The sequence below is a fragment of the Pseudoliparis swirei genome, chromosome 10 (genome assembly GCF_029220125.1).
Source record: "Pseudoliparis swirei isolate HS2019 ecotype Mariana Trench chromosome 10, NWPU_hadal_v1, whole genome shotgun sequence".
Lineage (NCBI taxonomy): Eukaryota > Metazoa > Chordata > Actinopteri > Perciformes > Liparidae > Pseudoliparis > Pseudoliparis swirei.
Genome location: NC_079397.1, coordinates 225,619 through 252,433, shown reverse-complemented (window position 1 = coordinate 252,433; position 26,815 = coordinate 225,619). Strand labels below are relative to the sequence as shown.

General features: G+C 48.7%; 2 protein-coding genes across 14 annotated transcripts in view; one reads left to right on the top strand and one right to left on the bottom strand.

The window, feature by feature from the left end:
- Positions 1-979: 979 nt before the first annotated feature.
- On the top strand, positions 980-17,680 carry eps8a (epidermal growth factor receptor pathway substrate 8a). 13 transcript variants are annotated; one of them, XM_056424502.1, is made up of 21 exons: positions 980-988; positions 7,307-7,356; positions 7,962-8,123; positions 9,331-9,480; positions 9,578-9,660; positions 9,732-9,868; positions 10,126-10,190; positions 10,291-10,408; positions 11,206-11,294; positions 11,538-12,112; positions 12,303-12,692; positions 12,792-12,957; positions 13,030-13,193; positions 13,341-13,452; positions 13,562-13,681; positions 14,026-14,049; positions 14,291-14,477; positions 14,556-14,730; positions 14,992-15,124; positions 16,314-16,353; positions 16,858-16,945. In XM_056424502.1, exons 2-20 carry the CDS (start codon positions 7,315-7,317, stop codon positions 16,323-16,325), a joined length of 2,904 nt encoding a protein of 967 aa, XP_056280477.1. In that variant the 5' UTR covers positions 980-988; positions 7,307-7,314; the 3' UTR covers positions 16,326-16,353; positions 16,858-16,945. The 13 variants fall into 13 exon arrangements, with proteins under 13 accessions (XP_056280477.1, XP_056280475.1, XP_056280471.1 ...); XM_056424500.1 differs by having other exon boundaries at positions 16,248-16,353; XM_056424496.1 differs by lacking the exon at positions 16,314-16,353 and having other exon boundaries at positions 9,334-9,480; positions 16,858-17,680.
- Positions 17,681-18,722: 1,042 nt separating this feature from the next.
- Positions 18,723-26,815, bottom strand: part of LOC130200321 (receptor-type tyrosine-protein phosphatase O-like) — a 70,013-nt gene continuing 61,920 nt past the window's right edge. The window contains exons 8-12 of the mRNA XM_056424511.1: positions 23,671-23,793; positions 23,208-23,362; positions 22,872-23,007; positions 22,700-22,805; positions 18,723-21,610 (exon numbers count right to left, since the gene is read on the bottom strand). Of these exons, the coding sequence (XP_056280486.1) occupies positions 22,704-22,805; positions 22,872-23,007; positions 23,208-23,362; positions 23,671-23,793 (516 nt within the window). The 3' untranslated portion in view covers positions 18,723-21,610; positions 22,700-22,703. The remainder of the gene's footprint in view (positions 21,611-22,699; positions 22,806-22,871; positions 23,008-23,207; positions 23,363-23,670; positions 23,794-26,815) is intronic.

Below are 26,815 nucleotides of genomic sequence, written 5' to 3'. Positions count from 1 at the left end.
TATCTCATTAACACGTGACCTCATTAACATGTGACCTCATTAACGCGTGACCTCATTAACACGTGACCTCATTAACATGTGTCCTCATTAACATGTTATCTCATTAACACGTGACCTCATTAACACATGACCTCATTAACATGTTATCTCATTAACGCGTGACCTCATTAACATGTGTCCTCATTAACATGTTATCTCATAAACATGTGACCTCATTAACACGTGACCTCATTAACATGTTATCTCATTAACACGTGACCACATTAACGCGTGATCTCATTAACACGTGATCTCATTAACACGTGACCTCATTAACATGTGACCTCATTAACACGTGATCTCATTAACAGGATCAGATGAGATCTATTTCCTTCGTTCATCCTCCAAACATAAGAAGCGAAGTGAGCGAGTGTGAGCATTTGAAACGACGTGGCTCTGTATTCGTGAGTTTATCTGCGTGGTGAACACCGAGATGCCGTCAGCCAATCAGAACACACTGACAACAACAACAACCAGATGTTGACCTGGTAAACAAAAACAAACACGTTGACGAAGTCATCACGGTGTCTTCCACACATTAAATATTAACTTCATCATATACATATTCTACAGAAATAAGAGCCACGTTGTAAAGTTAGGATTTGCATGTGAAACTTTTTAATTATTATAATCATTCTATTCATTATAATCATTTTAATTATAATGATGATAATAATCATGACCATAATCATGATGGTTGTAAGTGTTGAACTTGTGGCGTTGATGTTCATTCTAATAACTGCTGCATGTCAGTGTGACGTGTCTTCAATATTAAAGAATGAATAACTTCAATATTAAAGTTATTAATGAATGAATAACTTCAATATTAAAGTTATTAATGAATATGTCACATTAGTAATAACTCTGCCGTCTGTTTCCAGAACAAAGGAAACATTTCACCAGAACCAGAACCAACAGCCCGACGGACACGACCCAGTACCACGTGGAGGTGAGACCCGGACCCCTCAGGCAGGGATGTACATATGTACAGGACTGTCTCAGAAAATTAGAATATTGTGATAAAGTTCTTTATTTTCTGTAATGCAATTAAAAAAACAGAAATGTCATGCATTCTGGATTCATTACAAATCAACTGAAATATTGCAAGCCTTTTATTCTTTTAATATTGCTGATTATGGCTTACAGCTTAAGAAAACTCTAAAATCCTATCTCATAAAATTTGAATATTTCCTCAGACCAAGTAAAAAAAAAGATTTATAACAGCAAAACAAAATCAAACATTTGAAAATGTGTTTCCAGGTGTTTCGAGTTAATTAGACGATTCAAGTGATTTGTTTAATACCCTACTAGTATACTTTTTCATGGACACCATCCACTCCACTGTGTCTGCTCTGCTGAATCATCAGCCTGGAGCATTCATGGCTATCACTGGTGACTTTAACCACACCACACTGGATAAAGCTCTGCCAACCTTCCATCAATACATAGACTGCCCAACTAGGAACAATAAACTTGGACTTGCTGTATGCTAATACTAAGGACGCATACAGCGCCACTGCCCTTCCCCCCCTCGGCAGGTCTGATCATGACCTGGTCCGGCTGACACCCAGGTATGTTGGAGATTTTAATATCCATGTGGATGTTGATAATGATTGCCTTAGTGCTGCATTCATCTCCTTGTTGGACTCGATTGGCTTCTGTCAGAGAGTACAGAAACCCACTCACAGCTTTGGCCACACGCTTGATCTTGTTCTTACTTAATGCTGACATTGAGCATTTGAACGCCTTCCCACAGAATCCTCTTCTGTCAGACCACAACCTCATAACTTTTGAATTTATACTACCGAGTGTACTGTTAGTCAAAAGTTTCACACTAGATGTCTAACTGATAGTGCAGCTAAATTTAAAGAAGCGATTTTCCTTCTGTATTTGATTCGATACCACGCCCGCAATATAACAGAGGACTCCTGGTTAACTTTAGTCCGTCCCAGATTGATCATCTTGTTGACAGTGCCATAGGCCTTCTGAGAATGACACTGACTCGAGTAGCCCTCTCTGAAGAAGAAGACAGTGAGGAAGAGGAGGTTTGCTCCCCTCGGTATAGACCCGCAAACTGAAGCAACGTCATTTAAAGCTTGAACGCATATGGCGCTCAACTAATCTCTCAAGAATCCCGCTTAGTTTGGCGAGATAGTCTTAAAACATATAAGAAGGCCCTCCGTATGCCAGAGCAGCCTATTACTCATCAATAATAGAAAATAAAACAACCCCAGGTTTCTCTTCAGCACTGTAGCCAGGCTGACAGAGAGCCACAGCCTGTGGAGCCGATATTCCTTATAAACCTTAGTGGTAATGACTTTATGAACTTTTAATGAAAAGATTTTAACTATTAGGACAAGATTAATAATCTTGCCCATACAACCAGTGCCAATCTGTCCTCAAGTGGAATGGCCTTGGAAACCGCTGTATGCCCTGGTGTATATTTGAGGGTTTTTCTCCTATCAACCGTGACCAATTATTTTCAACGGTTTCTACTTCAACACGCCTACCTGTCTCTTGGACCCCATCCCACGAGGTTGCTTAAAGACGCTTTGCCTTTAATTGGCGGCCTCTATTAGATATTATCAATGTCTTGCTAACAGGCCACGCATCACACCACTCCTCCTTCAAGGTGGCTGTTATTAAACTCTCCTGAAGAAGCCCACTCTGGATCCAGAGGTATTGGCTAACTACAGACCGATCTCTAACCTCCCTTCCTCTCCAAGATCCTTGAGAAAGTGGTCAAATCAGTTGTGCGACTTTCTACATCATAATAGTTTATTTGAGAAATTTCAATCAGGATTTAGAAAACACCACAGCACCGAGACGGCACTGGTGAAAATTACAAATGACCTCTTAATGGCAGCAGATAAAGGACTCCTCTCTGTCCTGGTCTTGTTAGACCTTAGTGCTGCATTCGACACCATTGACCATGACATCCTGTTACAGAGACTGGAGCAGTCGATTGGCATTTCAGGCACGGCACTAATTTGGTTTAAACCTATTTATCAGATCGATCTCAGTTTGTATTTGTAAACGATGACGCCTCGATAACCACCAACGTTAATCACGGAGTTCCACAAGGTTCTGTGCTTGGACCAATTTTATTTACCTTTATACATGCTTCCTTTGGGCAATATTATCAGGAAACACCCATAAACTTTCATTGTTATGCAGATGACACTCAACTATATTTATCGATAAAACCAGAGGAGAGCAACCAACCTGTAAAATTCAAGCATGTCTTAAAGACATAAAACATGGATGACCTGCAACTTCTTGATGTTAAACTCAGACAAAACCGAAGTAATTTTAATCGCCCTGAGCACCTCAGAGATCATTTATCTGGTGATGTGGATTCTGTAGACGGCATTGCCCTGGCATCCAACACCACTGTAAAGAATCTTGGCGTTATCTTGATCGGGACTTGTCCTTTAACTCCCACGAAGCAAATCTCAAGGACTGCATTCTTTCATCTACGTAATATTTCAAAAATCAGGCACATCTTGTCTCAAAAAGATGCAGAAAATTGGTTCACGCTGTCACATTTCAGACTGGATTACTGCAACTCCTTATTAGCAGGCTGCTCTAATAAATCTCTTAGGTCCTCCAGTTGATCCAGAATGCTGCAGCTCGTGTTCTCACTAAAACTAAGAAAAGAGATCACATCACTCCTGCACTAGCTGCTCTGCACTGGCTCCCAGTAAAATCAAGAATCACTTTAAAATTCTTCTTAACCTACAAAGCCTTGATTGGTGATGCTCCATCATATCTTAAGGAGCTTGTCGCACCATATTGCCCCACTAGAGAGCTACGCTCACTAAATGCGGACTACTTGTAGTTCCTAGAGTCTTAAAAGTAGAATGGGAGCCAGAGTTTTAGTTATCAAGCTCCTCTTTATGGAACCAGCTTCCACTTCAGTCCGGGAGGCAGACACAGTCACCTCGCTTAAGAGTAGACTTAAGACCTTCCTCTTGACAGAGTTTATAGTTAGGGCTGAATCAGGTTTGCCCTGGTCCAGCCCCCTTGATATGCTGCTATAGGCTTATAGCCGCCGGGGACGCTTTAGGATGCACTGAGTACCCATCTCCTCTTTTTCTCTCCTTAAGGATGAATTTTCATCTCTCAATCACACGTTACTAACTCTGCTTTCTCCCGAAGTCCTTGACTTTACGCCTCATGGGGTCATCGGACCTCATGAGACGGCATAGATCCCATCTGCCTGATGGATCGCCTGGGTCGTGGAATTCCTGCTCATGACTACGCCCACTGTCCTGTTGAGACTCCGCCCCTCCTCCTCCCCACCGCCATCTGCCTGATGGATCGTGGAGGTCTCCATCGTGAATATGCCTACTATGAACTATTCATACACTCTGTCATATTCATTGAATGTATTTTAACTCTAAATCTGTCCTTCTGTACACATTACATCTATTGCATCTGTCCATCCTAGGAGAGGGATCCTCCTCTGTTGCTCTCCTCCAGGTTTCTTCCCTTTTTCCCCTGAAGGGTTATTTGGGAGTTTTTCCTGGTCCGATGTGAGGTTTTGGGGCAGGGATGTCTATGTGTACAGATTGTAAAGCACTCCGAGACAAATTTGTAATTTGTGAAATTGGGCTATACAAATAAACTGAATTGAATTGAATTGGTGAAGAGGCTGCCGGTGACCACCAGGACTGTGAGGAGGTGGTCTCTGGAGGCTAACGACGCTCTACAGGACTGCTTCGAGTCAACGGACTGGGATGTGCTGTGTGGACCGCACGGGGAGGACATCAACAGTATGACCGACTGCATCACGGAATACATCAAGTTCTGTGAACACACCACCATCCCATCACGGACTGTGCGCTGCTTCCCCAACAACAAGCCCTGGATCACCAGGGACCTGAAGGCGCTCTAACATGAAGAAAGCTGCTTTCAGGTCTGGAGACAGGGATGAGCTGAGGAGAGCCCAGCGCAACCTAAAGGTGAAGCCTAGGAGGGCAAGGACTTACAGGAGGAAGCTGAGGCCAAACCCAGCTGAACAACACAAGGGAGGTGTGGTCTCATGAAGCAGATAACTGGCTTCAAGGTGGGAGGGAGACAGCCAGGCTCCTGGAGAGGGCCAACGAGCTGAACTGTTTTTCAATAGGTTCAGTTCACAGCCCTCCTGCCTCCTCCACACATCACACCTCCCAAACACCTCCTCCCGCCTGTCCCCCTGCTGAGCTGCACATCCACCGAGCCCTCAATAACAATGGGCTCCTCCACCCTCCCCTCTCTGTGACGACTGACCAGGTGAGAAGACAGCTGGAGAAACTACACCAGCGCAGAGCTGAAGGTCCTGATGGCATCAGCCCCAGGGTCCTAAAGACCCGCGCCACCCAGCTGTCTGGTGTCCTGCAGCTCAACCTCAGCCTGAGGCTGGGGAAGTCCCGTGCTGTGGAAGACGCCGGCCTGGTCCCTGTCCCAAAGAAGTCAGCACCATCTGGCCTCAACGACTACCGACCGTCGCCTCACCTCCCATGTGATGAAGGTGCTGAGAGGCTGGTCTTGGCCCACCTCCGCCGCAGGTGAAATCATCGCTGGACCTCTGCAATTTGCTTACCAGCCTCATGTGGAGTGGACGACGCCATCATCTACCTGCTGCAACGAGCTCAGTCGCACCTGGATGGAACCGATGTCCTGTGAGAGTCACTTTGACTTCTCCAGTGCATTTAACACCATCCAGCCACTGCTGCTGAGTGAGAAGCTGCGGGTGGCCGCTGTGGACGCGGCCCACCATCTCCTGGATCACTGACTACCTCACAGGCAGACCACAGCTTGTCAGAATGGGCCGTGTGCTGTCTGGAACGGTGGTCAGTGATGTTGGAGCCCCACAGGAACTGTTCTGTCTCCTTCCTCTTCACCCTGTACACCAGTGACTTCCAGTACAACACGGAGTTATGCCATCTGCAGAAGTACTCTGATGATTCTGCAGTGGTCGGGTGTATTAGGGATGGACGGGTAGAGGAGGACAGGGCAGTGGTGAGGACTTTGTAAAGTGGGCCGATGAGAACCACCTGCGGCTGAACGTGGCCAAGACCAGAGAGATGGTGGTGGACTTCAGGAGGAAGGCGACAGCTCCTACACCTCTGAGTGTCCTGGGAGGACGGACATGGTGGAGGAGGACCAGTACCCGCGCCTCCATCGACAGCCGACTGAACTGGAAGGCCAACATCAACGCTGTGTACAAGAAGGGATGAGTCGACTCTTTTTCCTGAGAAAGTTTCGATCCTTCAACGGTGCAGCAAGATGCTGGAGTTATTCTACCAGTCGGTTGTCGCCAGTGTGCTGCACTTTGCCATTGTCTGCTGGGGAGCAGCATCGAGCCGTGACACCAGCCGCCTTAACAAACTGGTTAGGAAGGCTGGCTCCATCATCGGCTGCCAGCTGGAGCACCTGGAACAGGTGGTGGAGAGGAGGTCGTTGAAGAAACTGGTGTCCATATTGGACAACCCGGACCACCCTCTCCACCACCTCCCAGGGACAGAGGAGTACTTTCTCCAGACGCCTCCTCACGCCTCCGCTGCCACAAGGAGAGATACAGGAGAACATTCTGCCGACGGCTATGAGGCTCTACAACAGTTCACCTCTTGCCAGATCACCCTAACCCTTCTTATATTTTGTGTTTTGTTTTTTTATTCTTGTGTGTTGCTGCTACTGACTCGACAAATTTCCCCTTGGGGATTAATAAAGTATATATCTATCTATCTATCTATCTATATTCTAATATTTAGAGATAGGATATTTGAGTTTTCTTAAGCTGTAAGCCATAATCAGCAATACTAAAAGAATAAAAGGCTTGCAATATTTCAGTTGATTTGTAATGAATCCAGAATGCATGACATTTTTGTTTTTTTAATTGCATTACAGAAAATAAAGAACTTTATCACAATATTCTAATTTTCTGAGACAGTCCTGTATATACACATATATACATATATATACACACATACACATATACACATATATACATATATGTATATATATTCATATGTATATATATCTACACACATACATATATATATATATGTATATATATTCATATGTATATATACACTACCGTTCAAAAGTTTGGGATCACCCAGACAATTTTGTGTTTTCCATGAAAACTCACACTTTTATTTATCAAATGAGTTGCAAAATGTATAGAAAATAGAGTCAAGACATTGACAAGGTTAGAAATAATGATTTGTATTTGCCTGTGTTCTTTTGCCCATACCAATCTTTTCTTTTGATTGGCCAGTCTCAGATATGGCTTTTTCTTTGCCACTCTGCCTAGACAAGTGTGTACATGTATGTGTATATATGTATATATGTATGTGTATATATGTATGTGTATATATGTATATAAGTGTGTACATGTATGTGTATATATGTGTATGTGTATGTATGTGTATATGTGTGTGTATATATGTGTATATGTGTATATATATGTATGTGTATATATGTATGTGTATATATGAATATAAGTGTGTTCATGTATGTGTATATATATGTATATGTGTGTGTGTAGATATATGTATGTGTATATATGAATATAAGTGTGTTCATGTATGTGTATATATGTATATGTATACATATGTGTATGTATATATATGTATATATATGTGTATGTATATGTATGTATATATATATATGTATGTATATATGTATATGTGTGTATATGTATGTATGTATGTGTATATATGTATATATATATATGTGTGTACATGTATGTGTATTTATATATATGTGTATGTATGTATGTGTATATATGTATATATATATATGTGTGTACATGTATGTATATATGTATGTATGTATGTGTATATATGTATATATATAAATGTGTACATGTATGTGTATTTATGTATATAAGTGTGTGTACATGTGTACCTGTGCACGTCCTCTGCTCTCAGCACCTCTCGTCCTTTGTTCTGGACCGGAGAGACGGACTCGTCTCCGTTGACGACGGCGTGAGACGACTCCGCCTGCTGGACGCCAAGGGGCGGGTCTGGACCCAGGAGGTGGTCCTCCAGGTGGAGGCCCAGACCATCAGCCTCATAGACCAGGAGACCAAGGTGGGCAGCTCCGCACCTGAGACCAGTAGAACCCTCAGTAGACCAGTAGAACCCTCAGTACCTGAGACCAGTACCTGAGACCAGTAGAACCCTCTGGTACCTGAGACCAGTAGAACTCAGGGACCAGTAGAACCCTCAGTACCTGAGACCAGTAGAACCCTCAGTAGACCAGTAGAACCCCAGTACCTGAGACCAGAGAACCCTCTGGTACCTGAGACCAGTAGAACTCAGGGACCAGTAGAACCCTCAGTACCTGAGACCAGTAGAACCCTCAGTAGACCAGTAGAACCCTCAGTACCTGAGACCAGTAGAACCCTCTGGCACCTGAGACCAGTAGAACTCAGGGACCAGTAGAACCCTCAGCACCTGAGACCAGTAGAACCCTCCGCACCTGAGACCAGTAGAACTCAGGGACCAGTAGAACCCTCAGCACCTGAGACCAGTAGAACCCTCCGCACCTGAGACCAGTAGAACCCTCTGGCACCTGAGACCAGTAGAACCCTCCGCACCTGAGACCAGTAGAACCCTCCGCACCTGAGACCAGTAGAACTCAGGGACCAGTAGAACCCTCCGCACCTGAGACCAGTAGAACCCTCCGCACCTGAGACCAGTAGAACTCAGGGACCAGTAGAACCCTCAGCACCTGAGACCAGTAGAACCCTCCGCACCTGAGACCAGTAGAACTCAGGGACCAGTAGAACCCTCAGCACCTGAGACCAGTAGAACCCTCCGCACCTGAGACCAGTAGAACCCTCTGGCACCTGAGACCAGTAGAACCCTCCGCACCTGAGACCAGTAGAACCCTCCGCACCTGAGACCAGTAGAACTCAGGGACCAGTAGAACCCTCCGCACCTGAGACCAGTAGAACTCAGGGACCAGTAGAACCCTCCGCACCTGAGACCAGTAGAACCCTCCGCACCTGAGACCAGTAGAACTCAGGGACCAGTAGAACCCTCCGCACCTGAGACCAGTAGAACTCAGGGACCAGTAGAACCCTCCGCACCTGAGACCAGTAGAACTCAGGGACCAGTAGAACCCTCCGCACCTGAGACCAGTAGAACCCTCCGCACCTGAGACCAGTAGAACTCAGGGACCAGTAGAACCCTCAGCACCTGAGACCAGTAGAACCCTCCGCACCTGAGACCAGTAGAACCCTCAGCACCTGAGACCAGGGCCCGGTCCTGACCCGGTTCTGTTGCCGGGCAGAAGGAGCTGGAGCGGTTCCCCGTGGCGACGGTGCAGCTGAGCCGCGCCGTGACGGGCGCCTGCGGCTACGACTCCATGCTGGCGCTGGTCTGCAGGGAGCCGGGTCGGCGCCGGCCGCACCTGCACCTGTTCCAGTGCGACCACGTCAAGGTGAGCACGGGGCCGCAGGCTGAGGGCCCCGGGTGGGCGGGGCCTCGGGCCCCTGTGGAGGCAGGCCTCACATGAGGCGGTTCTCCGGTTCCCTCAGGCCACGCTGATCCACGCAGACGTAGAGAGCGCCGTGCTGGACGCCAGAGGGGGAGGAGTCAGGAGGAGGCCGGAGGCGTTGAAGTAAGAGCCAATCAAACGCTGTGAGGGGCAACGCTGGCAGCTGATTGGCTGACCCGTCTGTCTGTCTGCAGGATGATCCTGAAGAGCGACGGCATCATCCCGCCTCCTCCCGCTGACCCCGCCCCCCAACCGCCCGCGCCGTCCAATCAGGTGGAGGCGAAGGGCCGAGCGACCGCCTGGTCAGCGTGGACCAATGAGCAGCCGGCATGTGAGTGATGTCACAGCTCAGGAGAAGAGTTTAACCACAGCTGATCAATGATCAATCATATTCATTATTGATTATGAATCTGTAAAATTGGTTGTTAATACCCCTGATAATTGATTATTGATTGCTTATTGATTGCATATTGCTTATTGATTGCATGTTGATTGCTTATTTATTGATCATTGCTTATTGATTACTTATTGATTGCAAATTGCTTATTGATTGCATATTGATTGATTATTGATTGCTGATGTCTGTAGATGAGCAACCTCCGGAGGAGGAGGGGCCGGTGGAGGTGACGGCAGCCCGAGTGGACCGAGACGTGGTGAGGTCGTTTATCTGACCTGAGCAGCTGAAGGTCACACTGACCTCTGCTGGTTCAGGGTCATCACTAGAGGACTCAATGACTCTCTCCGGTCCCCCAGCAAGTCCTGAACCACATCCTGGACCACATCGAGCGCTTCGTCAGCCGCCTGCAGAAAGCTGCCGAGGCCCTGAGAGAGCTGTCCAAGAGGAAGAGGAAGAGGAAGAGGGGTCCTGGAGGTGAGACACGCCCCCTTCACCCACCCGTCAATCACACAGCCCCCCCCCACCTGTCAATCACACAGCCCCCCCCCACCTGTCAATCACACAGCCCCCCCCACCCGTCAATCACACAGCCCCCCACCTGTCAATCACACAGCCCCCCACCGTCAATCACACAGCCCCCCACCTGTCAATCACACAGACCCCCCACCTGTCAATCACACAGCCCCCCACCGTCAATCACACAGCCCCCACCGTCAATCACACAGCCCCCACCTGTCAATCACACAGCCCCCCACCCGTCAATCACACAGCCCCCCACCTGTCAATCACACAGACCCCCCACCTGTCAATCACACAGCCCCCCCACCCGTCAATCACACAGCCCCCCCCACCTGTCAATCATGTCCTCTCTGTCCACTAGAGGGCGTCATGTCCTCTCTGTCCACTAGAGGGCGTCATGTCCTCTCTGTCCATTAGAGGGTGTCATGTCCTCTCTGTCCACTAGAGGGCGTCATGTCCTCTCTGTCCACTAGAGGGCGTCATGTCCTCTCTGTCCACTAGAGGCGTCATGTCCTCTCTGTCCACTAGAGGGCGTCATGTCCTCTCTGTCCACTAGAGGGCGTCATGTCCTCTCTGTCCACTAGAGGGCGTCATGTCCTCTCTGTCCACTAGAGGGCGTCATGTCCTCTCTGTCCACCAGAGGGCGTCATGTCCTCTCTGTCCACTAGAGGGCGTCATGTCCTCTCTGTCCACTAGAGGGCGTCATGTCCTCTCTGTCCACTAGAGGGCGTCATGTCCTCTCTGTCCACTAGAGGGCGTCCTCACGCTGCGCTCCAGACCTCCTGCAGAGGACGAGTTTGTGGACTGTCTGCAGAAATTCAAGCACGCCTTCAACCAGCTGGTAGGCTCCTCCTCCTGCTCCTCCCCCTCCTCCTGCTCCTCCTCCTCCCCCTGCTCCTCCTCCCGCTGCTCCTGTTCCTCCCACTGCTCCTGCTGTTCCTCCCCCGCCTCCTGCTGCTGCTCCTCCCCCTGCTGCTCCTCCCCTGCTCCCCCTCCCCCTGCTCCTCCCTGCTCCTCCTCATCGTGTGATGTTTAGTTAAATAATAACAACATGTGTGTGTGAGCACTGACCTTTGACCTCTAGGGGAAGCTGGCGGATCAGATCCAGAACCCGAGTTCTGTGGATCTGCTTCACTTCCTGTTCTCTCCTCTGAGGATGGTGAGTCAGCACGTTACCCCCCTTGTCCCCTACCTGTCCCCTACCTGTCCCCTTGTCCCCGACCTGTCCCCTTGTCCCCGACCTGTCCCCTTGTCCCCGACCTGTCCTCTTGTCCCCTACCTGTCCCCTTGTGCCCTACATGTCCCATTGTCCCCTACCTGTCCCCTTGTCCCCGACCTGTCCTCTTGTCCCCTACCTGTCCTCTTGTCCCCTACATGTCCTCTTGTCCCCTACCTGTCCTCTTGTCCCCTACCTGTCCCCTTGTCCCCTACCTGTCCTCTTGTCCCCTACCTGTCTTATTGTCCCCTACCTGTCCCATTGTCCCCTTGTCCCCTACCTGTCCTCCTGTCCCCTACCTGTCCTTTTGTCCCATACATGTCCTCCTGTCCCCTACATGTCCTCTTGTCCCCTACCTGTCCCCTTGTCCCCTACATGTCCCCTTGTCCCCTACCTGTCCTCTTGTCCCCTACCTGTCCCATTGTCCCCTACCTGTCCCCTACATGTCCTCTTGTCCCCTACATGTCCCATTGTCCCCTACCTGTCTTCTTGTCCCCTACCTGTCCTCTTGTCCCCTACCTGTCCCCTTGTCCCCTACCTGTCCTCTTGTCCCCTACCTGTCCCCTTGTCCCCTACCTGTCCCCTTGTCCCCTACCTGTCCCATTGTCCCCTACCTGTCTTCTTGTCCCCTACCTGTCCCCTACATGTCCTCTTGTCCCCTACATGTCCCATTGTCCCCTACCTGTCCTCTTGTCCCCTACCTGTCCTCTTGTCCCCTACCTGTCCCCTACATGTCCCCTTGTCCCCTACCTGTCCTCTTGTCCCCTACCTGTCCCCTTGTCCCCTACCTGTCCTCTTGTCCCCTACCTGTCCTCTTGTCCCCTACCTGTCCCCTTGTCCCCTACCTGTCCTCTTGTCCCCTACCTGTCCCCAGGTGATCCAGGCCTCTGGCAGTGTGGACCTGGCCCGCGGTGTGGTGGTCCCCCTCCTGAGCAGAGAGACCATCGACTTCCTTCACGTGTCGGGGACGGCGGAGGAGAGACACCTGTGGGTCGCCCTGGGAGACGGCTGGACCAAGAGCAGGTGAGACCGACCAATCAGGAACCAATCATCTGCTCAAGCCCCGCCCACCAGGATTCTCCCCCTGGAGGACTGGTCTTGACCCGGTCTCTGTCCCCCCAGGCTGGATTGGCCCCGGCACCACTACTTCCCCCCCTGCCCGCTGACCTTCCAGGACGGCTGGGAGCCGCCGCTGATCCGGGAAACTCATTCCAGAGACCTGGACCAGGACCAGGACCAGGTCCAGGGTCCCCCCAGCGCGGAGCTGCAGAGACAAGAGGCCCTGCAGGTTCCGGTCTAAGTCTACACCAACAGGCCCCGTCTATGAACACATTCATGTTAACGCTTCCTGTCTGTGCAGCAGGCGGTGCAGAGGGACCCCCCCACAGACGGAGACCCCCCCACAGACGGAGACCCCCCCACAGACGGGTACGCCTCCTGCAGCTCCTACAGGCGGATGCAGGTCCTGGATCAGGACTCGACCGTGGCGGCTTTCAATCAGGCCGTGAGCCGCCGCGTGGACCGGTAACTGTAGGCTGACCCCTGGAGGTCACTATCATTATTTAGCTTTTCATTTAATAGCGTTTCTTAACATGTTTTATGTATTCCTGATGTGTACTTTGTGTACTTTGTGTATAACTGTTGACGTCAACGTGTTTTTTTGTATTTCAGGAGTTTTGAGGCCGAACAAAGAAACCAAAAAGAAGTTTTTGCCAAATCTAAATACGACTTTGTGGCGAGGAACTCCAACGAGCTGTCGCTGCTGAGGGGCGACGTGGTGCAGGTAACAGGAAGTGATGCATCATGGGAGTTGATCTGACACGTGGATCCATCAGGGTCTAGTTCCGGTCAGGTCTTGGGGGCGTGGTCCCTGACGGTGGTCTCTGGTTCAGGTCCTGGATGACAGGAAGCAGTGGTGGAAGGTGGGTAAGGACTCCGGGGCGTCCGGCTACGTGCCGAACAACATCCTGCAGCTCACGGAGGAGGAGCCTATCTACAGCCACACCATCCAGGTGAGTCACCTCCATCATCAGCTTCATCTTCGTCAGCTTCATCTTCGTCAGCTTCATCTTCGTCTTCGTTCTCTCGTTTTGAACTGTTGAAGCTTTTGATGCCAAAGAAGGAGTTTGAGTTGTTCAAGCTAACGTGTGCTCTGCTGTGGTTTCTCTTAAAGGAACAGTCTCACGTTTTCATGTTTCATGTTTCATTTTGTTCTTGTTTTCATGTTTCATTTTTTTCATGTTTCATGTTTTCATGTTTTCTTGTTTCATGTTTTCATGTTTCATGTTTCATTTTTTTTATGTTTCATGTTTCATGTTTTCATGTTTCATGTTTTGTTTTCGTTTCACGTCTCCAGCAGCTACTGGGAGAGCTGAACGAGGTAAACAAACAGTAAACATGTTTCCTGTTGCTTTAAATCGTTTCTCCATTCAAATGCTTCCAGACCGAATCTTCTGTTTTCATAATAAAAGCTCTGTTCATAATAAAAGCTCTGTTCATAATAAAAGCTCTGTTTTCAGAATAAAAGCTCTGTTCATAATAAAAGCTCTGTTCACAATAAAAGCTCTGTTCATAATAAATGCTCTGTTTTCAGAATAAAAGCTCCCCCTGTCGTGTTTCAGAAGCAGACCACAAGGACCGACCATCCCCCCGTTAAACCGCTCGTGACTCCGCCCCCTCCGGCCCCCACGGGCCCCACCCGGCTCCCCACGCCGCCGCTGCCTCCTCCGGCCGCCAGCCGCCAGAACAGCACCGCCTCCAGCGCCGCCATGAGGGACCACAGCCACCAGGGGCCGCCACCCGTCTCCCGTGAGTCCCGTTACGTCTGATATCAGGTGCTTGACCTTCAGCTGTTTGACCTTCACGCGTTAATAAACAATACTTCAGGAAGGAAATCCAACATGGAGGAGGTCCAGGACGAGCTGATGCAGCGCCTGACTTTAGGACGCAGCGCCCAGAAGAAGCTGCAGGTGTCCGGCCGCCTGCCGGCCGCCGGCATCACCTGCGACTCGTCACCGGAGGACGTCCGGACCTGGCTGGAGGCCAAGGGCTTCAGCCCAGTGTGAGTGTGTGTGTGGGACAGGTGTGTACAGGGTTTTTCCTGGGTCAAACTGGATCAGATCGGTGCATCCCTATTGAGAACATATTCGCTGACATGCACGTGATGAACATTTTTTTTTCTTTTTTCCATCGCTGACTTTTTTTTGCCTTAGCGCTCGGGAAAACGGCTTAGGCGCGCGCCCAAATTTTCTCTATGCAGGAAAAACCCTGGTGTAGGACAGGTGTGTCCAGGTGTGTGTCGTTGACCCCTCCTCTCCCTCAGCACCGTCACCAGCCTCAGCGTGCTGACCGGCGCTCAGCTCTTCTCCCTCAACAAAGACGAGCTGAGGACCGTCTGTCCCGACGACGGCGCTCGAGTCTTCAGCCAGGTCACCGTGCAGAAGATGGCACTGGAGGTGAGTCAAGGTCACAGTGAGGTCACAGTGAGGTCACAGGTGAGGTCAATTATAAAGTCAGATCATTTTTATAAAATAATGTTGTAATATTTTGGGATTGGTACCATAATAATTCTAATATCATGGAAATAGAGTCCTCATACCGTGAGGATAGAGTCCTCATATTGTGAGAATAGAGTCCTCATACCGTGAGGATAGAGTCCTCATATTGTGAGAATAGAGTCCTCATATTGTGAGAATAGAGTCCTCATACCGTGAGGATAGAGTCCTCATACCGTGAGGATAGAGTCCTCATATTGTGAGGATAGAGTCCTCATACCGTGAGGATAGAGTCCTCATATTGTGAGAATAGAGTCCTCATACCGTGAGGATAGAGTCCTCATACCGTGAGGATAGAGTCCTCATATTGTGAGGATAGAGTCCTCATACCGTGAGGATAGAGTCCTCATATTGTGAGAATAGAGTCCTCATACCGTGAGGATAGAGTCCTCATATTGTGAGAATAGAGTCCTCATACCGTGAGAATAGAGTCCTCATACCGTGAGAAGACCTTTGTTCTACTACCTCCTGAAGGTAGCAGACCTTTGTTCTTCTGCCTCCTGAAGGTTGCAGACCTTTGTTCTTCTGCCTCCTGAAGGTAGCAGACCTTTGTTCTTCTACCTCCTGAAGGTAGCAGACCTTTGTTCTTCTGCCTCCTGAAGGTTGCAGACCTTTGTTCTTCTGCCTCCTGAAGGTAGCAGACCTTTGTTCTTCTACCTCCTGAAGGTTGCAGACCTTTGTTCTTCTGCCTCCTGAAGGTTGCAGACCTTTGTTCTTCTACCTCCTGAAGGTAGCAGACCTTTGTTCTTCTGCCTCCTGAAGGTTGCAGACCTTTGTTCTTCTGCCTCCTGAAGGTTGCAGACCTTTGTTCTTCTACCTCCTGAAGGTAGCAGACCTTTGTTCTTCTGCCTCCTGAAGGTTGCAGACCTTTGTTCTTCTGCCTCCTGAAGGTAGCAGACCTTTGTTCTTCTACCTCTGAAGGTAGCAGACCTTTGTTCTTCTACCTCCTGAATGTTGCCGACCTTTGTTCTTCTACCGCCTGAATGTTGCAGACCTTTGTTCTTCTACCTCCTGAAGGTAGCAGACCTTTGTTCTTCTCTCTTCTCTCCTGGCTGCCACCTCCTGGTGTTTGCTGTGTTTCCTCCTGCAGGTTTTCTTCTGACCTCCTCTGACCTTCTGGCTTCATTCAGGTATCATGTTCTCCGGCGGCTGCTTCCTTCTGCCGGACGGAGTCACCGGAGGAGCACCTGTGTTTCAGGCTCCGTCAAAACTTTAGACTTTTAAATTAGTTTTCGTACGAATAAATGAGAATAAACAGTTTCCTGATTCTGTCCGTGAGAAGGAAGCGTTGATGCTTTATCAGTCGCAGCATTTAAGGTAGTATTTCTCTCCCTATTGTGGCTTCCTCAGTCCTCCTTAAGCTCCCACAATGAACCACTTCCTGTTGACCTCTGACCCCTCTGTACATACAGAAATTTACAATAGAAGTAAATGGTAATGTTTAGTGGAACGGGCCTCGTGCGATGTAGCCAGTAGAACTCCATTTCCCAGAATGCCCCTTGGCTCCTCTCAGCTTCCTGAGGTAGTTGATCTACAGCTGGTCAGTGGAAGCATTTCCTGTTTGTGTTTCCTGTCTAACCATCTGTCTCCTCTGGTTTCCTTCCCTGCTTCCTGTGTCCTCTCGGTGTCTCCAGAGGGGTTCAGGCTCCGAGCTGCAGGAGGTCATGAGGAGGCGGCAGGAGAAGCTGGCAGCCGGCACCTGCGACTCGGGGGTGGAGTCTTTTGACGAAGGCAGCACCCACTGAGCGCCTACCTGGCTTCCTCCCCTCCTTCCCTTACTGCTTTACTTTCACTCTCCTTTCCTTCACACTGCAGCCTGCTGTCTTCTCGCCTCCTCGTCCTCAGGCGGCGGCCGACCGCGCCAAGTTCGTGGAGATCATGAGGCGGCGGCAGGAGCTCCTCAGCTCGTCTCCTTAAGGACGCGAGGAGAGGACCTCAGCTCGTCTCCTTAAGGACGCGTGGAGAGGACCTCAGCTCGTCTCCTTAAGGACGCGTGGAGAGGACCTCAGCTCGTCTCCTTAAGGACGCGTGGAGAGGACCTCAGCTCGTCTCCTTATGGACGCTTGGAGGAACCTCAGCTCGTCTCCTTAAGGACGCTCAGTATGACCGTTGTGGATCCACTTCATGAATCGTCAGAAGCTTCTAGAGTCTGTGAATCACCTGGTGAAATCCTTAGTGGTTTAGTTCGTTTGTTGATTGATTTGTTGATTGATTGTTTGTTTGTTGATTGTGGGTCACCGAGAGGAACCAGCTGGTTCTGATGGTCCGGACCCAAAGCTTCAGGAGGAGATGAACCTGATGCTCATGGAATATAATCTGTTAGTTTTATCAACAGTTTAATTTAAATGTGAGTGAAATACTTGAGATGAACTTCATGTCTGCTTCAGGGACATCACGGGATTTACAGCTCAGCTTTTCATAAGCATTTTTTGCACAATAAACAGTGAGAACCTGAAATGTGTTTCCTTTAGGCTCCGCCCACAAGAACAGGCGTTCACAGGTGTAAAGACATCATGTAGGACGACGTGTAGAACCTGTTCGACCGGACCACAGAACCGAGGGAACATGGAACCACAGAACCGAGGGAACATGGAACCATAGAACATGGAACATAGGACCACAGAACCGAGGGAACATAGGACCATAGAACCGAGGGAACATAGAACATAGGACCACAGAACCGAGGGAACATGGAACATAGGACCATGGAACATAGGACCATAGAACAGAGGGAACAGAACATAGGACCATAGAACCGAGGGAACATGGAACATAGAACCGAGGGAACATAGGACAGAGGGAACATAGAACCATGGAACCGAGGGAACATACGACCATAGAACATGGAACATAAGACCATAGCACCGAGGGAACATAGAACATAGGACCATAGAACCGAGGGAACATAGGACCACAGAACAGAGGGAACATAGAACCACAGAACCGAGGGAACATGGAACATAGGACCGAGGGAACATGGAACATAGGACCATAGAACCGAGGGAACATAGGACCATGGGAACATGGAACATAGGACCGAGGGACCACAGAACCGAGGGAACATAGGACCATAGAACATGGAACATAAGACCATAGCACCGAGGGAACATAGAACATAGGACCATGGAACATAGGACCACAGAACCGAGGGAACAATGAACATAGGACCACAGAACCGAGGGAACGTGGAACATAGGACCACAGAACCGAGGGAACATAGGACCATAGAACCGAGAGAACATGGAACAGAACCGAGGGAACATAGAACAAGGACCATGGACCAGTAGCGTCGCAGGAGGTCTGGCTGCCAGAGGCTCCTCCTCCAGGTCTGGGGCCGCTTCACTTCAGAGGCTGCATGTTCACGTCGGGGTCACCAGAACCACCGGCAGCCCTCTGACCTCTGACCTCCAGGCTGACATCGTTTTGTATAGAAAATAAACAATTTAATCACAAATAGATTTCCGGCTTCGATCATGAAATAAATGAAACACGACGAATGTGACGGCAAAAACATTTTTTAGTTCACCACAAACACAGAAACTGACAAAGTGACTCAATGAGCGGCGAGGGCCCCTCACCGCCCACGGGCGGGCCCTCCTCGCCGCCTGCAGGCTTCGGTTCTCCAGAGTGCGTTCCCTTCGTCCTCAGACGTTCTCGGTGATTCGATGTTTCACGTTTACGACAATTTCCAAAAAAACAAGAAACAAACTTCTAAAGAACAAAAACCACCGAGCGACGACAAGGAGAAACAGTTAGCCGTATGTACAGGAAACCCACAGGCCCGGTTCTGACCCGTAGGCACAGGCCCGGTTCTGACCCGTAGGCACAGGTCCGGTTCTGACCCTTAGACCGGGTCCAGACTCTGGAAATAAATTGATATTTCAAAACTTCACAAAGTTTCCCAGATTTGATTTTGGGGTTGAATTCTATTTGAAGATGAAGTTCAGAAGCTGTTTCTCTTTAAATATTTGACAAAGTTGTTACTTTAGTTTGTTTGTCTTATTGTGTGAAGATTAAAGATTAAGGACTGATTTATTTTAACAACTGAAACTATGATGTTCAAGTTTGAACTTAAATGATTCACTAAAACCTCAGAAAATAGCTTATTATTATTATTATATTATTATTATTATGAACTGAAATAGAAGTGAAGTAAATTCTGAAAACAATCCGATCAATAGATTTTTGTTTCTGTTGAGGTATACCCTCTTATTTTGGCGAGTTCTGGGAACATTCTCTAAAGTCGTCAAGGAAACGAGGAAGATGAGAAAATAAAAGTATTTTCTGTTGTTTAGACAAATATTCTGAAAACGTCCCAAAAGTTCAGATCAATAATCTGAAGTTTCAGCGTTAATCATTTCTTTTGGTAGTTTGACCCAATATTTTTGTATTTGGGGCATCTTACAAAAGTATATTAATAAAACATTTCGTAAAATCTAATTTTGGGATCAAAACAAAAGAATGTTTGCATTATACATTTAGGGTTTGATTCAATAATCACCACGATGAAGGGAACGTTCCTATCATGAGGGTCTTTATCGTGTTTATTTTACATCATATTTTTGTATTTCCACATTTTGTAAACTTTATCAAATGTGTGGTTTAAAACCTGAATTTATTTGTGCAAAATCTTAAAAAATTAAAACAATAATCAAACAAAAATATCCAACAAGTTAAAATGTGTTTAAAGAACCCAGATGACCTTGAAGAGGTCGATGGCCTAAATGACCTCTATGACCTTGAAGAGGTCGATGGCCTCAATGACCTTGAATTGGTGGATGACTTTGAAGAAGTCGATGGCCTCTATGCCCTGGATGGCCTCAATGACCTCAATAAGTAGATGACTCTTCGTCTCTTTTGGCAGTTTGAGTACATCTTTCGGATCTGATCCTGAAGCTCCGGAGAACGTTGTGGGTTCTCCAGCCGGCGGCTCTGAGGCCTCAACCTCTGGCTCTCGGCCCCTGATGGGACGGGAGACGAGGGTTCGAGTCCCTTCGGGTCGAGGGTTCGAGTCCCTTCTGTCTTGGACAGAAACGTTCATAGTAATGAGTTTAGTGTTAGACTTTGTGCTTTCTTAACTTCCTCTCTTCTCGCTGGGTTCTTTCAGGTTGTCGGCTTTACGCCCACGAGGAGGTGACCTGGGAGGAGGAGGTGACCTGTGAGGAAGAGGAGGAGGAGGAGGTGACCTGTGAGGAGGAGGAGGAGGTGACCTGTGAGGAAGAGGAGGAGGAGGAGGTGACCTGTGAGGAGGAGGAGGCGGCTTGCTCGCTGGTTGTTGGTTCGACTCCTGAGATTAAAATCAAGAAAGGAAAATGATGCTGACTCAGCACGCCGCCACACAGTGGAGACATCCAATCAAAGGACAGCGTCGGTAAGCTCCGCCTCCCCACGGAGTCGGTCCGGGTCAGGGGGTTAGGGCTCGTGGTTCAACGGGTCAGTGAAGATTCCTCAAGGTCCCTCAATGCTCCTCAAGGTCCCTCAAAGCTCCTCAAGGCCCCTCAAGGTCCCTCAAGGCTCCTCAAGGCCCCACAATGCTCCTCAAGGCCCCTCAAGGCTCCTCAAGGCCCCTCAATGCTCCTCAAGGCCCCAAAAGGTCCCTCAAGGCCCCTCAAGGCTCCTCAAGGCCCCTCAATGCTCCTCAAGGGCCCTCAATGCTCCTCAAGGCCCCTCAATGCTCCTCAAGGCCCCAAAAGGTCCCTCAAGGCCCCTCAAGGCTCCTCAATGCTCCTCAAGGCCCCTCAAGGGCCCTCAAGGCTCCTCAAGGGCCCTCAATGCTCCTCAAGGCCCCTCAATGCTCCTCAAGGCCCCAAAAGGTCCCTCAAGGCCCCTCAAGGCCCCTCAAGGGCCCTCAAGGCTCCTTCCAACGTGAAGCACTAAACCTCCTACTGGAGATGTTCTAGTTCTTTGATTCTAATAATGAAGCAGATCTTATGAGGCCTGAAGACCAGGAGGCAGAGCCGCAGCCTGAAGACCAGGAGGCGGAGCCGCAGCCTGAAGACCAGGAGGTGGAGCCACAGCCTGAAGACCAGGAGGTGGAGCCGCAGCCTGAAGACCAGGAGGCGGAGCCACAGCCTGAAGACCAGGAGGCGGAGCCGCAGCCTGAAGACCAGGAGGTGGAGCCGCAGCCTGAAGACCAGGAGGCGGAGCCACAGCCTGAAGACCAGGAGGCGGAGCCGCAGCCTGAAGACCAGGAGGTGGAGCCGCAGCCTGAAGACCAGGAGGTGGAGCCGCAGCCTGAAGACCAGGAGGCGGAGCCGCAGCCTGAAGACCAGGAGGCGGAGCCACAGCCTGAAGACCAGGAGGCGGAGCCGCAGCCTGAAGACCAGGAGGCAGAGCCGCAGCCTGAAGACCAGGAGGCGGAGCCACAGCCTGAAGACCAGGAATAGACTGTTTGAACGGAATTTTAGTTAAATTTGTAGTATCACATATGTCAATATATATTAATGTATTTATATATATATATGTGTATTTATATATATATATGTATATATATATGTATGTATATATTAGGGCTGTGAAACGATTAAACATTTTAATCAGGTGAATCACAGGTTTCTGTGGATTAATCATGATTAATCCCATATATACATTCAGGGTTTTTCCTGGGTCAAAATGGGTCTTCGGTGCTCCCAAAAAAATGTTTTCACCGTCTGTTCGTTGAGTGAGTGATCAGCAGCTGGCCGCTCGGTCCAGTCGCGCACCTCACAGTTGCGTATTGATCAGACAAGAAGACACGCTTATCAACTCCCGTGTTTCCCCTCCTATTATAACAGGGGGAATCTCCACCCGTCACCCTGTAATTTGCGTCTACCCCCCGTCAACAATTCTCGGCTCGCGCGCCGGCATCGAAGCTCTGCGGCGACCGCGATCGACATATTGAGCACCCCTGCATTAAAACATTAAAGAGCCGAGAGGTTTTTTCAGCGTGAGAAATACGATGTGTGGCGGGAGTGCGTGAGTTAAGACCGAAATGCGTGAGTCTCACGCTCAAGGCGTGACACTTGAGAGCCCTGCATTGCTCACCAGTGCGCGCACCAGCATCGGAGCTCTGCTGCGCGAGCCGAGAGAAGAGTTGTTGGGGGGGGGGGTACAAGTGACTTTCTTTCGTCCCGGCATCCGAGCTCTGCGGCGCGCGAGACGGAGCTCGGAGTCGTGTTAACGCGACACTAGAGACAGAATGACACGCTGCTGGAGAGACGACCAACAACAAACGGACTGGAAGCTCATTCTGCGCATGCGTTAAATGAGTTTAAAGAAAATAACTAGTTAAACCTGTAATTTAATTAACTGAGTTAACGCGTTATTTTTCACAGCACTAGTATATATGTATATTTATATATGTATATATATATATATATATATGTGTGTGTATATATCTATATGTATATATGTATATTTATATATGTATCTATATTTATATATATGTATATTTATATATGTATATATATATGTATATCTATATGTGTGTCTACTCACGTCTCTATGTCTTGCTGTTCTCGTAGATGACATCATTGCTGAGCGTCTGCTGCTTCTTCTTCTTCCACATCAACAGGACGCACTGGTGGATGAACACGTACTGCTCCTGCAACACAGCGACCAATCAGGGCTCAGGGCGGGACCCCAGCCCTCCAATCAGAGGGCAGCTCACCTCGGTCTGGACCATGGACAGGCGGTGCGAGCGCATCTCGGCCACCAGGCCCAGCACGTCGGCCCCGTCCTGCTCCCTGACGAGCTGCAGGAGGCGGTCCAGAGCGATGAAGGTCCCGGTGCGGCCCACGCCCGCACTGAGGAGGACGAGCAGGTTACCTACACCCGGTTAACCTGCACCCGGTTAACCTGCACCTGGTTACCTACACCCGGTTAACCTGCACCCGGTTAACCTGCACCCGGTTAACCTGCACCTGGTTACCTACACCCGGTTAACCTGCACCTGGTTACCTACACCCAGTTAACCTACACCTGGTTGAGACCCCCCCCCCCTGACCTGCAGTGCACGATGACGGGGTCTCTGGTGCGGTGGGCCTGCTGCCGGACCAGGTGCACGAACTGCAGGACGCTGTCGATGGCGCCGGCGGTGGGGACGCCGTGGTCGGGCCACGAGGTGTAGTTCAGGTGGAGCACGTCCTGAGACTCGTCGGCCTGCAGGGGGACACAGAGCGGTGACCCCGTGTCAGACCCGACCCGGACCCCGACCCGGACCCCGACCCGGAGCCCGACCCGGAGCCCGACCCGGAGCCCGACCCTGAGCCGGAGCCCGACCCGGAGCCCGACCCGGAGCCCGACCCTGAGCCCGACCCGGACCCGGACCCCGACCCGGAGCCCGACCCTGAGCCCGACCCTGAGCCCGACCCGGAGCCCGACCCTGAGCCCGACCCGGAGCCCGACCCTGAGCCCGACCCGGAGCCCGACCCCGACCCGGACCCCGACCCAGAGTTTGAGGAACTCACGTATCCCAGCCTGAACTTCCTGACGGTCCACTCTGGAGACTCCGCCTCCGACAGCATCTCCACGCTGACCTCGCCGTACATCACGGGCTCATCGCTGAACGGCCAGTAGTGGTCACACTTCACCTGGAGCACGAGCAGGGTTACACACATATACACACATATACACACACATACACATACACACACATATACACACACACACATACACACACACACACACATACACACACACACACACACACACACACATATACACACACATACACACACACACACACATACACACACACACATACATATACACACGTGTATGCGTATATATATGTGTATATATATAGGTGTGTGTGTGTGTGTATATGTGTGTGTGTGTATGTATAAGTGTACATGTGTGTATATGTGTGTATATGTGTGTGTGTATGTGTGTGTGTATATGCATGTGTATGTATAAGTGCATATGTGTGTATATGTGTGTGTATATGTGTGTATAAGTGTATATGTGTGTATGTGTGTGTATATGTGTGTGTGTGTATAAGTGCATATGTGTGTATATGTGTGTGTGTATATGTGTGTGTGTGTATAAGTGTACATGTGTGTATATGTGTGTGTGTGTATGTATAAGTGCATATGTGTGTATATGTGTGTGTGTGTATGTATAAGTGTATATGTGTGTATATGTGTGTGTGTATATGTGTGTATGTAAAAGTGTATATGTGTGTATATGTGTGTGTGTATATGTGTGTGTGTGTGTGTATAAGTGCATATGTGTGTATATGTGTGTGTGTGTATGTATAAGTGTACATGTGTGTATATGTGTGTATATGTGTATATGTGTGTATATATGTATAGTGTATATATGTGTGTGTATGTATAAGTGTATATGTGTGTATATGTGTGTGTATATGCGTGTGTATAAGTATATATGTGTATATATGTGTATGTATATGTGTACATATATGTGTATATGTGTGTGTGTATATATGTGTATATGTGTGTGTATATATGTATATGTATATATATGTGTGTATATATGTGTGTGTATGTATAAGTGTATATGTGTGTATGTATATGTGTGTATATGTGTATATGTGTGTATATATAAGTATATGTGTATATGTGTATATATAAGTGTATACGTGTATATGTGTGTGTATATGTGTGTATATACATATATGTGTATATGTATGTATAAGTGTATATGTGTATATATATGTGTATATATAAGTGTATATATGTGTATATGTGTGTGTGTATATGTATGTGTATATATAAGTGTATATGTGTATATGTGTATATATGTGTATGTATATATGTATGTATGTGTGTGTATATATATATATATGTGTATATGTGTGTGTGTATATGTGTATATGTGTGTATGTGTGTGTGTATGTATACATGTGTGTATATGTGTGTATATGTGTGTGTGTATATATGTACATATGTATATGTATGTGCATATGTGTGTATATGTGTGTGTATGTATAAGTGTATATGTGTGTATGTGTGTGTGTGTATATTGTTAGAAGAAGGACAAATAAATGCGAATTTTTCTGGGATTAGCAAGAGCAAGACCAGACGGGATGGCACCTCTTGTGAGATTCAAATGCCTGGATTCATGTGTTTTAACCTGCCTGTAGATCAATGGTCATTGATAGGATAATGTGATATATGTCTCCCAATGTGTTCCTTATCCTGACCCCCGGTTAGAGGTGTTGGCGGTCACTGGCTCGGAGAGTCTCACCAGTCTGAAAGGATCAGAGTGTCGCCTGAGAGGTCAGAGGAGGCATTTACAACAGGCTGGTCAAGACAGGACAATGGCATCTCTGGTGATATTCAAATGAAGACCTGGTGGATTGTGTGTTGAGGAGCCCAAAGCCTGATCAAAGGGCCAGAGAGGATGAGACTCCGGAAGTGAATAATCAAATGCATGGATTCATATGTGTTGGCCTGCCTGTAGATCAATGGTCATTGACATGATAATGTGATATATGTCTCTGTCACTGGCTCCGTAAAGTCTGACCCAGTCTGAAAGGATATAGAGGGGACCCAAAGTACCCAGAGACAGGAGGAACAACGTCCCCTCTTTGATGTGGGATAGAGAGTCTCTCAGGACCTCTCAGGAAGAGAGGGGGATGAAACCCCGTCAACTCCCAAAGAGGGGACGGATATCCGGTAAAAGTGGGAAGGGCCGGGGTATAAAGGTGACGAACGAGGAAACAAGAGGCTTTTTGGAAAATGAGGTTTTGAAAGAAAAGAGGTTTTCATAGGTTGTGGTTTCGTCAGGCGTCCGTGAAGAACTCACGAGCGCCTGACGTCTAATCTATTTTCTTCTTCCTTTTCTGAAAGGCTGAAGAAAAAGGGTTTTTTAAGTTCTTGTGACTTTTGCGTCAGGCTCGAGAGAAATCATTAATAATTGTACTTTGTTTATTTCTTTCTTCCTTTTTGAATAAAATACTTGGCTGCCTTGCGGTCTTAAAACTTTACATTCGGTTCGTGGACCTACTTTTTGTGAGTCCTATTTCTTCACCCGTCAACCCGCCCGAGGAGACCTTGAGGAGACCCGAGCGGAACCCAGCCGCCCGAGGTGAGTCTGAGCGACATCTGCACGGCTACACCCACTGATCTACGTCCTCAGGACACATACTGATTCCTCACACACTGGTAACTGACATTTTGTACTAAAGAGATATCGCTGCAGCTGGTAGACCTCCGGCTCTCGGCCGAGCCGTGGTTAGCTCGGGACCGAGAGGGACTCATAACACTTGAGTCCTCGTCGCGAGTTTGTCCTAAGAATAAGAATATTAATAAGTGTCCGCCAGCCGCTCTAAGAGCCTAGTAACCTCGGCGTGTTTAGGAGGAGACTAGATTATTGAATACCCAGCATTTCTCTCCGGAGATCGATCTGACATCATCCGGGGTGCAGCGTGCGAGAATAACAGCTACCACTGTCTATGTGCCGCGTCATTCATCAGGCCCGAACGATCGCGGAATCATATAGAGGAGTTACTGATCTCGCCTCCTCCCTTAACTCGGTCTTCGCCCTCGCTCGAGTTTCCCGTTCCCCTCGAGCGTACGGCGTGGAGACCGTGACCGGGCCGTTCGTCAGAAGAGAGGACAGGGATCGTGACGCGTGGTCCCGTCCTCT

What these genes read in the sequence shown, in the direction of transcription:
- eps8a (XM_056424495.1), top strand. Translation starts at nt 7,315, where the DNA reads ATGGCTTTTTCTTTGCCACTCTGCCTAGACAAGTGTGTACAT. An exon ending in AGCACGCCTTCAACCAGCTG is followed by an intron (nt 11,295 to 11,537) that starts GTAGGCTCCTCC and finishes TTTGACCTCTAG; the next exon opens with GGGAAGCTGGCGGATCAGAT. An exon ending in TCTACAGCCACACCATCCAG is followed by an intron (nt 13,682 to 14,025) that starts GTGAGTCACCTC and finishes TCACGTCTCCAG; the next exon opens with CAGCTACTGGGAGAGCTGAA.